The 11,950-nt window shown below is 39.1% G+C and overlaps 1 protein-coding gene across 1 annotated transcript; it reads right to left on the bottom strand.

Moving 5' to 3' along the window:
* Nucleotides 1–60: 60 nt before the first annotated feature.
* LOC135940167 (glycine receptor subunit alphaZ1-like) lies at nt 61–11,587 on the bottom strand. The gene is made up of 10 exons (XM_065484950.1): nt 11,427–11,587; nt 3,351–3,478; nt 3,228–3,295; nt 2,331–2,478; nt 2,114–2,204; nt 1,853–1,935; nt 1,651–1,785; nt 1,221–1,524; nt 928–1,066; nt 61–673 (listed from the first exon to the last, which is right to left on the bottom strand). The coding sequence occupies exons 1-10, from the start codon at nt 11,441–11,443 to the stop codon at nt 437–439; spliced, it is 1,350 nt and encodes a 449-aa protein (XP_065341022.1). The 5' UTR covers nt 11,444–11,587; the 3' UTR covers nt 61–436.
* Between the last annotated feature and the right edge of the window lie 363 nt (nt 11,588–11,950).

Genomic DNA, 11,950 nt, shown 5'->3' with positions numbered 1-11,950 from the left:
GAATTTTAATGTAAAAATATTAACTTCTGGGAGATTCAAACAATGAAACAATTTATCAGCTATTAGTTTACGGTTTATTCAAATTGTTAAAAGTTTGAGGGTCTTATCATTACATTAAAAATTTAAGTATTTCTTTAATCGCAGCGAGTTCACTGGAGGCTAAACAAAATTTGACACGCGCAGCATATATCTGGTTTAAGTACTGGAGCACAAAATGAAAATTAAGAATATAAGCGTAGTAAATTCCATAAAATTGTTGAATGTGGATTAAAGCTTTTTTAAGTACATTTATACATACAGGTATCTTGATCAGGACATATCTCACTATATAGTTACAAATATTTCAAAAGAAGAAACATTATTAACATGTAGTGAAGGTAATTTTAAATTTTCACGCTTGAAAACAGGTCACTCATTTGTCAGTAAAAAGTTCTTTTTAAATTTCGGTTGTGGCCATGTTGGCAGCAACAATGCTAGCCAGGTATGACCAGTAGACTATGTTGAAGAAAATGAACGAGCCTGGGATGAAAATGCAGCTGACAGTCTCGAGAATGAGTATTCCGCGTTTGGTGGGGCGCCTCCAACAGTCCGGCCCGTAGCCCTCGACACACGCGATTAGACAATTTTTCGGCGAATCTGTCGAAGGAGGACCGTTTGCTGCTTCTCCAGAAAACTATTAAAAAAATAAACAATTAGGAAAAGCTCAAATTATACAGTTCTATAAATTTATAGATAAAAAAATTAATTACAAACTGTGTCAAGACCATGGGTGCTCACAGAAAACCACAGCAATATAGAGAGTGCTTAATTTAATTTGTTCGCATTTAAACCGAGAATTAATTGAAAACAAATATGTGATGCAACACCCTGAGCACACATAGTTACTATTTTGTTTATCCCCGTCGATCGCAACAATGGAGGGCGAACCTTGTGGAAGGCAGTGCTCTGCTCCTCTCCGTTCTTGGACGGCTGCATTTGCATCTCTAGAGGACTGGGTTTAGTGTTCGGCTCACTTTTTCTAGGACTCGTTGGTGGCGTCTGACTCTTCTTCAGGTTTTTAGTCAGTCTGGAATTTACACGATTCATTAATTCAGTGATATTGGCAGTAAATTTTGATATTTTCGTTTCAAATTCTAATTTTTTTCTTTACGTTTTCTTTTGTAAACTGGAATAAATTAAATTAATAGCTTTGGTTGAGATTGAATTTGACAAATTCATACCTGAGCACCAAAGTGTATTCGACCAGAGTGAGAAAGACGAAAAATATGCAGGCGACCATCCAGATGTCGAGCGCCTTCACGTAGCTGACGCTGGGCGTGCTCTGCCGGACGGCGGCGAACATGGCCGTGAGGGTGAGAAGGGTGGTCATGCAGATGGCCATCCTGCCGGGCACGCTCTCAGGGGGAACGAGGAACGAAAGCCATGACACGATGACGAACATCAGACTGGGGATGTAAGTCTGCAGCATGTGGTAGCTGATGCGCCGGTGGAGACGCACGGTCATCGTAATTGCAGGGTAGCTGCCTGAAATTCGGAATGGTTTTGTTTGTTCTTTGCAAAGTCAATACATAAAATAACGATAAATTTAGTGTTGTTTTTATTTTCCCTTTGGGAGTTTTTAAATGGCTCATAAAATGAGAGATTTTGTACCTGAGGGAAAATTGACATTTTCCTTGTCGTTCTCGAAAGTAAATGCAAAATCGAAATGGGCCAATCTGTGCGCAATATTTATCGAAGCACCTTCTGGCCTCCAGCTGTAGTAAATTTTATCCCTCGTAAATGCATCTGAAAATTAATAAACGCAGAGAGTTTAAAAATAATGAAAATATTAAGTTATAAATTAAAAATTTACAGCTTTCCAGGCTCATATCACAACTTTGTGAGTCAGCAGGGTAATTCCTGAAGTCCATGGGGCACGCAAACTGCATCGTAATTCTAAAATAAACCGCAAATAAAGGCAAAGTTTATATGGCAATTTATTTACAAAATAATGGTGTTTTTAAATTTTATGCTACAAGCTTAGGCAGATTTCCCCCCTTTTTTTGGGAGAAAGGGCAACATGCCACCCTGCTGAATTAATTTGAATTTACGAGAGTCTAATTTATTATCGTACCGTGCCGAGTAGCGCACTGTCGTGTTGGGGTAGATGCGCAGAGAGGCGGGAGCTGCCAGGATGCGCGGCGCCACCACGCTTTTCGTGTAATCTGCCAAAATCACGACAGTAAAGAATTAATTCACTTTGAAGTTTTCATGCAAAAATAATTATATTTTGGCTACCTGAGAAATATTTACCAATTTTCCGAATTTTATTTGAAAATAAAAAAAAATACCTGTGTAAACGTCTGGCATCCAGATTTTGCTCAATATAGCCGGATTGGCGTTCATGTAGGTGCTATTGGGGAAAGCCTCAAAGTATGGGCCGACCTCAAGCCGTTTATCCACCCAGTAGATCCTTAGGTTCAGCTCCATGCTCAGCTCCTAAAATAAAGATGATATCACCTTTTATTAGCGTGTTGCACTTGCAGCTAGTTATCCTTGTGGTTTTACCGCAGAGTTTCTTTCCTCGAGATTAATTTGAATCTATATTCAAATTTATTTTCCAAAAAGAAATTTAATTTATGTAACATGTCAGTGCTAATTGTCTGGATATATTATGTTGCAAATAATGAGAGCCAGGTGTTCTTTCGAAACCTTGTTTCATTGAGTCAATATACTGTATTATCATTTATCAATACACACGTCGATAGTGCGGACACAAGATTAATTCAAATATACGAGACGCCTGCAGCACGCAATCCTGCAATTTGCTTTTTTGTTTTGGGTAGCCTTGGTCGGAGTGTAGCAAAGAAGACGGGGATATTTGCATTTCCCATTTTAGCAAGCGGCAAAATTCCCATCGGACACCTTCTTAGTCTCATATATAGCTCACTGCTACTTGTGAAGTTCGTCTTCAAACGCGCGCTGTTTGCGTTTTAGATTACCTTACGAAGGGACGAGGCAACTTGCGCAGTAGACCTTTAATTTTTTATGCGAGCCAGTCACACACATGTCGTAAAAAATACAAAATAATAAAAAGGGATGCATCTGCCGTTATACTGGCCGACACCCGACACACGTTAAAGAAAATGTGTGTCAATTTTATGATGTTGATTTGTAATTCAAGAGAAAAGGCGTCTTTGAATCATTAAAAAAAGTTATTTGATGCTAAATTTCTCAATTTTACTAACCTGTTTCAACTCGTCGAGACTTGGGATATTTTTTACGCTGACTGAAAATTCCACTGGCACTGCTTTGCCTGCAGACACACAAAAATGACAAAATGTCTTTGGTATGAAAGTCTTTGACGTTACCATCAAGTAGAGGCGGCGGCTCATGAATAGTGTAATCATCAGGCACAATATCATACAATTTTGGGGGTGCTCGTTGGCTCTGGACCATCGCCGTGAAAATTGCCCCCACAAGCAGAGAGCACTGCCATCTGAAAAATCAACATTTTATTTAAATTAGTCCCTGTGAACTATATTTATAGTCAGAAAAATAGATGTGGACTTCTGGCATGTAGCAATAAAAATGTCACATTTTATATTCACGCTACGAGGGACAAGTTAACGAACGACAAATGGGATACGAAAACTTTGATCATTATGCGTTCAAACAAATTTAGTTATTTGACATGATTCTGGTTTTCACAAGATACAAAGACAGGTTTGACGTTGACATGACAATTTCCCAACCAAATTTATGGCGCTTTTGAAGTTTGCTGAGTTCATTTTGCACCAAATATTGTTTCGTATTTTATTTTAAAATTCGCTTAAAACGAAATTTGATCCAACCAAGATTTAAAGAAATTACAGTGCCAGTGCAGCTTGATTTATTTAAGTCAAACAAAGTGTGCATGCACGCAATTACAGAGAAAAAAGTATATAGTATGGAAGAGAGAAGTCAATTTACGACACGCACAGCCACAGGCGCGATTCAGATTTCAGGGAGTTAATTGCATAGACTAAAAACGACAGAGAGGATCAATATTTTTACAGCATTTCAGAGCCTGAGGCTTGTTTGTAATTCATCGTAGTGGGATCTAGCCCAATGTAGCCAAGATTAACAAATAATTGTCTGTCTGCGCCCACGGTTTTGCGTTAATTCTAGTGCGTGTCAGTGGTAATCACCGGTGCAGCACAAAATGTTTTGGATTGATTTCAGACGGAGTCAGGCACGGTTTCTTCCTCTCAGTCATAACAACACTGTGCAGAAAACACCACAAACGCTTTCTTGAGGAAACGAATCAGATTGTAATTGTATGCAAACGATTGTGACGGAATAGAGTGTAATTAAAAACAAAGGCTAATGTAATGAGCAGTGCACACGTGTGGTTGCTTTGCTTTCAAACTGATTATTACAAAAGTGTAATGTGCAACAACCTTGCCGCACTTTGCCAGGGCACTTTATATCGCACGCGACATCGAGTGAGGGGCCGGCTTTGATAAAGCCGTCGGCGTCACAATTCAACCCCTATATAAAGGGCGCCTTCGTAGGTTTGCGGGGTTGATATCAAATGTTGCAGCAAAGCGTGTCAATCTGCTCTGTCCTCGGCGTAGAATACACAATGAATTTCACAGCAAAGCCGTGAGCCAACCGCAAGCAGTATAATATGTATCAATGGAAGCGGGTGAAAATGAACCTCGTTAAATTTTCACAACTATTCGTGCGCAACAAGGGCAAAAATCGAATCACGACGTGCTTGCGATAAGTGAAAATCAGTTGTTGGAGTTTCTTTCAGATGGTTGAAATCGTAAATATACGTTGAAATAATTATGTGGGGGATGGTCATTTAATTCTCCAATTACGCGCTCTCAATAAATTCAACAAATTATAAAATTTTTAATTATTTTTATCTACGTTATATTTGAAAATAATTACTGCTATGAATCAAGAGGGTTTGACAAGATGTCTGGACTCTGGACCTCTGAAAAAGGTAAAAATGTATTCCTACAGACTTAATAAATAATTGAAAAACTGCACCCATTTCCATCATATTGACATTTATATTCGAATGAGGGGATTTTCCGGGATATGATAATAAAATTTGAATTTTTATGTCAGGTCGGCTTCTGGAAATAAAATGAAAGTTTTCAAGTAGGCCGGAGCAAAGCCTCTTCAAAATATGAGTTGTTGAGTTTTCGCTCATATATACACGCATTAAGAAATGAAGCGTCTTAAAGAAATTATTCTTGTACGGATGAGTGGAAGCTCTTCATAAAGAGCAGTTGCCAAACAAAGTACATATGAACTAAGTGCACGTCGTAATTAATTAATTAGCCCTTCCTGCAACCAATGTTTGCGACTGCGTTTCCCATGTTGAAAAGGCCTCCCAGCAGCAGCATTGAGTTTTCTGCATGAAACAGTCATCTCTCGCTGTGTGCATATGAACCGTATCCGTACTCAGTGAGATAAAAAAGGCTTCGGACGTAGCTACGAGCGAAAACCATTTTGCTCTCTGGAAACGTGTTTCGCTCGCTCTCGCTTGAATGCGGCACGAACGGAGACGCGCAACATTTTGCCCTAAAAGCCGCAACAAGCACGTTTTAATGGAATGGTCGATTCCAAAGTTTAGCTTGGGCTTCATGTCTGCCAACATTGACCCTGTTATTTAAAAAAAAAACGACGATAATCTAACCAGTGTCGTAATCTAAAAAGTATAACAGATCGTTGGCGTGATTTCAGCATTGAACTACCAAGCGAAGGATTTTGAAATTTTCTGTTTTTCTTATTCTAACTAAGCTCGAGTTGCGTGGGATAGATCAATTAATTCAAATACACTCTGACACGGATGGGTGTCTCAAAGTATCATAGAAAAAGTTAATCGCTTAAGTAGGATTGCAGCGATTTGGCTTACGAGGAAAGTGTGTGTATATAGGACCTAAGGGGATCCTTACGTTGCAGATCAGGATTGGGATTTCCTGGCAAGCGTTAAGAATTAGCAGAGGCGTGCGACTCACTGAGAAGGCAGCACTCGCACTCGTGATGAAAAATGAACGTATGCTATAAAAGGATTTCTGGCATGACTATGCACGTTTATGATGAGTTTTGAAGATGCTCTTGACCCTTTGGCGTGGACAAATATTTTTTCTCAAGAGCTGAATGGTTCTTAATGATATAAATTTTGTCACTGCTTCTTTTCCTTTTTACCCAACACATAAGGAAAACTGAAATAAATTTTTTGTTTGTTTATTTGTCGTGTGCATGTGCAAATATGTATTGAGGCTCAGACATTTAACATTCTTTCCCTTCTAAACCGATAGCACCATTTTTCAAATAATAAATTCAGGGATGCGAACATAAGCTTTATCGATAGATTTCGAAAAGCCAGCGGTGTGGAATAAATAGATAATGCGATTTCCATGCTTTAGAAAATAAATCAAAGGCACCAAGCATACTGCTGGCAGAGCTTATTCGCAACGAACGAGAATTGTCTTGCAGAGTCATATATATGCAAAGAAATAAGGAGTTGCATGCGAGCAGCAATAATAAAAAGCGTCTAGTCGAGAGCATACCATAGAAGCGAGTACGTTGACTGATATTGGATTCTCAAAGGTTATCACATTTTTGAATCACGTTACAGGAAATTCCGAGTATGCTGACGATCTCATTTTTAAAAACTCATGTCTGCGAAATGTACGCCTCGAACGCAATTATCTCCGAGTTGTCAAGTAGGCGAGTAATATGCTTTCTGCTTCTTCATAACGTGTAGTGTGTGTCGCCAGAGAAAGTGATCTATTTGGGCTGGCATGCCGTCAACACTCGTTTCAAAATAAATATTCAAGGGTAAAAGAATCATGCACTCTTCTTCAGAGTTGAATGGAGAGCGAGCAAAAATTAAAAAAATCAATAGACCAGCTATAAAATTATGTTAAAAATGTAGCCCTGCGTAGTATACTAAAACAAACTATTTAAATTTAAAAAAAATAATAAACCTAGTAATTTTAGAAAGAAATAAACCCATTTTAACCCAAAAGTCCAGCCTCGATTATTTGTCTTTGTTAGTCTCTTTTTAAAAGCATGTAGAGTAAAATGCCAATAATATGGCATTTGAGCCTTTCTAGCTCTCAATCTCCAGGGGTGCTATCGGCATTATGGACCCTGCGAGGCGGCAGCGGCGAAACAAACACTCTAGCCATTAGACTTTGACGTTTGTTTCTGCACGCTCGCTGGCTCAAACGAAAAGAAAGACACGCTGTGTGCCTTGAAAACTTCTGGCGTGAAGAGTGGCATCCCCCTAATGAATCTTCTCGCGGGACGCACTGTAATTTTAGCGCCGCTAATGAAAGTGATTGCTGTGCTGCCGCAGAATTCCTCTTGCGGCTGCCAAAATGAGGGTTCGTTCGCCTCTCTTCATGATCTATTTACTGTCAGAAAAAGACAGTCATCGTGATTTTCGCACGAAAACGCACGCCGCGACAATGTTCCCTCTAAGAGACGGCTTCGTTAGCAAATTATACACGGCTGCATTTCTGAATCTTGGATGTTGGTCAAGAAGAGAGGGCCGACAAGAATCACGTGTATAAATTTCTTCAAGATAGGAAACGTGTGGTCTAGTCATGGGGGATTTAAATAAAGAAACAATTCACGACACCGGGTAGACCGAGGAGATATTCACGACCATTTTTAATTGAGGCCCTTTGGCATTGTGGTCTTAAAATGAGAAGGTCTACTTGTTCACCACTTCTGCTAATCAGTTTAAAGAGAAAATACTGTCTTCCTTTTGATCTTAAAAATAAAAATAACAGTGTTTGTAGACCATCAAAACGTTAGTTCCGCTCAGTTCAATTAAACAAGGATGCGTTGTAAAAGATAAATGTCATCTTTCTACATTTTGTTGTGTCTGCTAATTTAACACCATAAAAGTGATTGCGAAATTGCAACTGTTGTATTCTCTTTTAGTCCCAAAACGATATTATCGATTAAATGACGATAATACATAAATCTTTGGTCAATATTTTATCAGCGGCCTCACTCCAACCGACTGTTTATTGACAGAACAATTATATCTCACCTGCGACGTGCGTAGCGATAGGCTCAAATGTTTACTGAATGTATTAAAACGTTCAAATACTATATTCGCAAACATTTATGCCGATTGCCTACACTCGTCGTTTCCACATGTTAAGCTTCCTTAACCGAATTTGAAATTAAAATTACTAAAATTATTAACGAAAGTTTAAGTCGACTCCGCAGGGAGTCCCCTATCAACTGATCAATCTCGCGTTCGAAGATTTCAATAAAAATCCTAGATTTCCTGTTCTTTCCCTCTTTGGCCTAAAGCCAAATGTGTTCGCGTGGATCAATGAAGTTTATTAGAAACTTTGGGGGCCGTTTTGCCTGTCGTTGCTGAGTCTAGGCAATCCTTTAGAAAATTATCACCGCTCATCGATTGATGGTTCTGACAAGCGGCTGTAAAGAAGGCCGCTTGGCTCTCTTTTGTTTTTAAGTGCCGGGGTGTCAACCTCAAAATAATTTTTTTAAGAGCAGCCGCTGATGATGGAAGGATAGTGATGGTCTCTGTCAGGTTTTTAATTATAATGAGAGTCAAGTGTGTGCCAAAACTAACCTAATTTAGTGCGTCTCAAATTTAGAATTTTTTCTGGTGTAAATCGTGGCCAAGAAATTTCATTAAGGTGATCCACACAATCGCTGTCAGAATAATAGACAAATGTGCTGCGATTGACCTTGGTGCTAGATTAAATTTTTTATTATGAGAAGGTTGATGACGCAATGTACAACAGGTGCGCACAATTATATAGTCGTGTTTTTGTCCTCAAAAGAAAAGCAACAACAGAGCATATATAGCGTCTGCAATTTGCGTCCAGACGGTGTTCCTTAAAGGATGAATTTAACGCGGAAATAAAAGGTAAAGGAAACGCCCCCCCGAAAAGGTTTTAATTTATTGTGCGGCGTGGGCAATAAAAATGTCCGAGTGAACTGGTCGTGACTGCATTTGGCGCATTCCTAGTTTCTCGCGGACTATTTCGGCGAAGATCACTCATGCGTGGCTGCCAGTCTGCAAAGTTTACAACCTTGACCATCCTGCACCTGATTTAGAAGAGGTCAGGCAACCGACAGCAACAAACAAGATTTGCCATGAATCGTGTGAAGTTTATCAGGCGGTCCTTTCACTTTCAACTGTGCGACCGCGCAATCGGCCGAATTCTCTGTTCTAAAATTTAATGCGCCACAACACAATCAAAGGCAGCATTTTTTTCTAGTAAAGAAAGAAACAGAAAAAATTCCTCATGTTGAATCCGGCAACATTTATTGGGCCCAGCAGCAGAGGACTAAGATTGATAGACATGCTGCTTATTTGCTACTGCACAATATAATATGTTATTTGTTTTGTGTTTTTTAGGGGAAGAACAGACAAAAAGCTTGTTCTTCCCGCGAGAGCAATCTGTCTGTCTGGGTGTAAGAATGCGGCTTTTATTTCAATCCACGCAGAACGGTTCGCATGAGAAAATAACTAATTAAATGACTTCGTAGGAATAACAAAATATTAAATTTATAGAGTGTTCGTTGTTTGCACATTCTGTACATATAAATAGTATTAATTCTGTTCGTATAAATATCGTTTTGGTCTGTGTTAACGTTAACTAGTCCCTTTATGAAATTTATTCTCAAATTAGCACTTGGAAGTTGCATGGAGAAGATGAAAGATCTATAATTCCAATAATAGTCCCATTCGCTCACAATAAACAAAAATTTGACACCTGCCCATCAATTTCTCTTATGATGCTTTTAAACTATCGGCATCAGGACCTCAACACAAACATTGGTCTTTCTTCGGCATGAAAAGGTTTATAGAATGGGTTCCAAGCCCTGGCTTTCTTGTGAAATGTGCACCAATCAAGTCAGTCGCAGCAGATCGGCATCTGTTTGAATGTTTTTGGCGTGCGTAAATTATAAATTTCAACCCTCGTCGGTTTTCATTGGGTTGCCAGCAGGCCTGTGCTGGGTCGGTCGTAAACCTTGCAAATTTAAGACGCGCGCTATTTAATTACTACGCATTTCACTCACAAAGAGCAGAGAACGCGAGTGAAATGCGTTTCGCTGCACACGTTTATTACTCTTAGAGACATGCTAAAACACTACTCGTCCTCCCAATAAGATTGTTGAAATTTTCGGCCTTTGATATACGACCGATCTGTTCAACAGCTTGAAGGCCAAAAGTTGGGCAAAAAATTATTTACGAGTTTTGTTTCAATAACAGCCTGTGCGGTTAGTACCAACCGAAACGCGAAATGTGATTTTAATTATTGAGTGGAATAGCGCCATGTATCACTGCGGACTCGCACCATATACACACACACGACCTAATTCCGTCATTAACAGCATTTTCCTGAAATCAAACCGCGTATCATGATGCCCAGAAATTCATACTATCAAAATCTCCTATAGCTCATTTGTTTATTGTTTTAATGTAGGAAAATTTGTTAGATAAATTACAACAAATTTGAAATCCTATAAGAAAGGGATGATGATGACGCATAATCAAATTATATTTTTAAGCGTGGGATGAAGAAAAATGAAGAGCTTTCGATGTAGCTTGCTCGGTAAAAAAAAATTAAAGGGAGAACATAAACCAGTTTTAAATATAAATATCTTTCTTGTCGACCCTGACCAGTGTTAAACGCTTAAATTGATTTCCTAATTTGTCTCTTTGTAATTAATTTAAAATCATTACGATCAGTCTCTGTCAATTAGACACTGCATCGCAAAATAGAAACTTTTACTGCAACACAAACTCCTTGGCAGATTTGAGTGCATTTCACTCAAGCTTGCGAAGCACGCGAGTACTCTTTGCCAAACAAATATCGACATTGGCACCTCGTGTGAAAATAATTTTACTGCTGAATGCGTGCACGAATAAATAAATATAGCCGCAGACTGAAAGCGAAATCCTAATTACGGAGTTACCAAGGTTTGCAATACACGAAGTTAATGCACTACTTTTTTGAGCAAAAAAAATACCAAGGTTCTGCATTTTTTGCTATCTTTGATCCCAAAAAGCTCAGGTATCGCGTCAAATAAGAGCGATATAAGTATGACAATTTCTATTTAATTTGAAAAATATCCAGAAATCACAAAAAAATAATGGGTTGGCGTCCAAAATGAAATAATCTACATGGTGTTTGGGAAAATGCGCAAAAATTGTGGATATTAAAACCTGCAAAACAATTTTTGGCAATGCTGGAATTTTTCCCAGAAAATAAATGCGGAATTTAACAACACTGGCTGGAGCCAGCGATGAACGAGAACGATTAAGTCAATTTAACAAAAATTAATATTGCTTGTGTGTACTGACAATGAGTGCAAAAAGAAAAAAATGTAAGTCTGCGCGTCGCTGCCGAGTCCGGTTTTAGAAGGAATTTTACCTGCTGTGGAGCGGCATATTGTGCCGAAGACCAGTCACTCGCGCGCGCACCGTGTGTACGGAGACTGACCCTCGGCTGCATCCGCACCAGAGACCGCTCTCTCGTGCGCGCCGATGTCGGCTCCACTCTTCAGCTCACCGGCCGGCCGCACCAACTCTCTGCGTTTGCCCGCTGCTCGCGATCACTAGGCGCTGGCGCAAAATTGCTCTCGCCTCTCGTGAATGCTGAAAAGCAAGGGCGCCAAAATGTGCCGACAAAGTTAATCAATTTCACCGTCTGATGCCTCTTTTACTGTCAGGATGTACTAGAAATTGCAAATGCCATCAAAAAATTGGAATTTTGGAATTGTAGAGCAGTTTAAGTTACAAATTCATTTACTTAGCATTACTTTTGGTGAGAATTTGTCCACCAAGAAAATTGCACACCCCAGTAACGACCCCTCCAATCGATATTACTAATTTCTTTCCCTATTTTCTATCCTATTTAAAATTTAAATTTTACTCAGAAAGGAATAAATATTAGAC

The sequence above is a fragment of the Cloeon dipterum genome, chromosome 3 (assembly GCF_949628265.1).
Source record: "Cloeon dipterum chromosome 3, ieCloDipt1.1, whole genome shotgun sequence".
Taxonomy (NCBI): Eukaryota; Metazoa; Arthropoda; class Insecta; order Ephemeroptera; family Baetidae; genus Cloeon; species Cloeon dipterum.
This window is presented reverse-complemented; position numbering and strand designations above follow the sequence as displayed.

Excerpts from the sequence above, each read along its gene's own strand:
- LOC135940167 (XM_065484950.1), bottom strand. Across the intron at positions 2,205-2,330 it reads GATGCCAGACGTTTACACAG|ATTACACGAAAAGCGTGGTG; the intron begins GTATTTTTTTTT and ends TGATTTTGGCAG. Across the intron at positions 674-927 it reads AGAGCACTGCCTTCCACAAG|TTTTCTGGAGAAGCAGCAAA; the intron begins GTTCGCCCTCCA and ends TTTTTTTAATAG.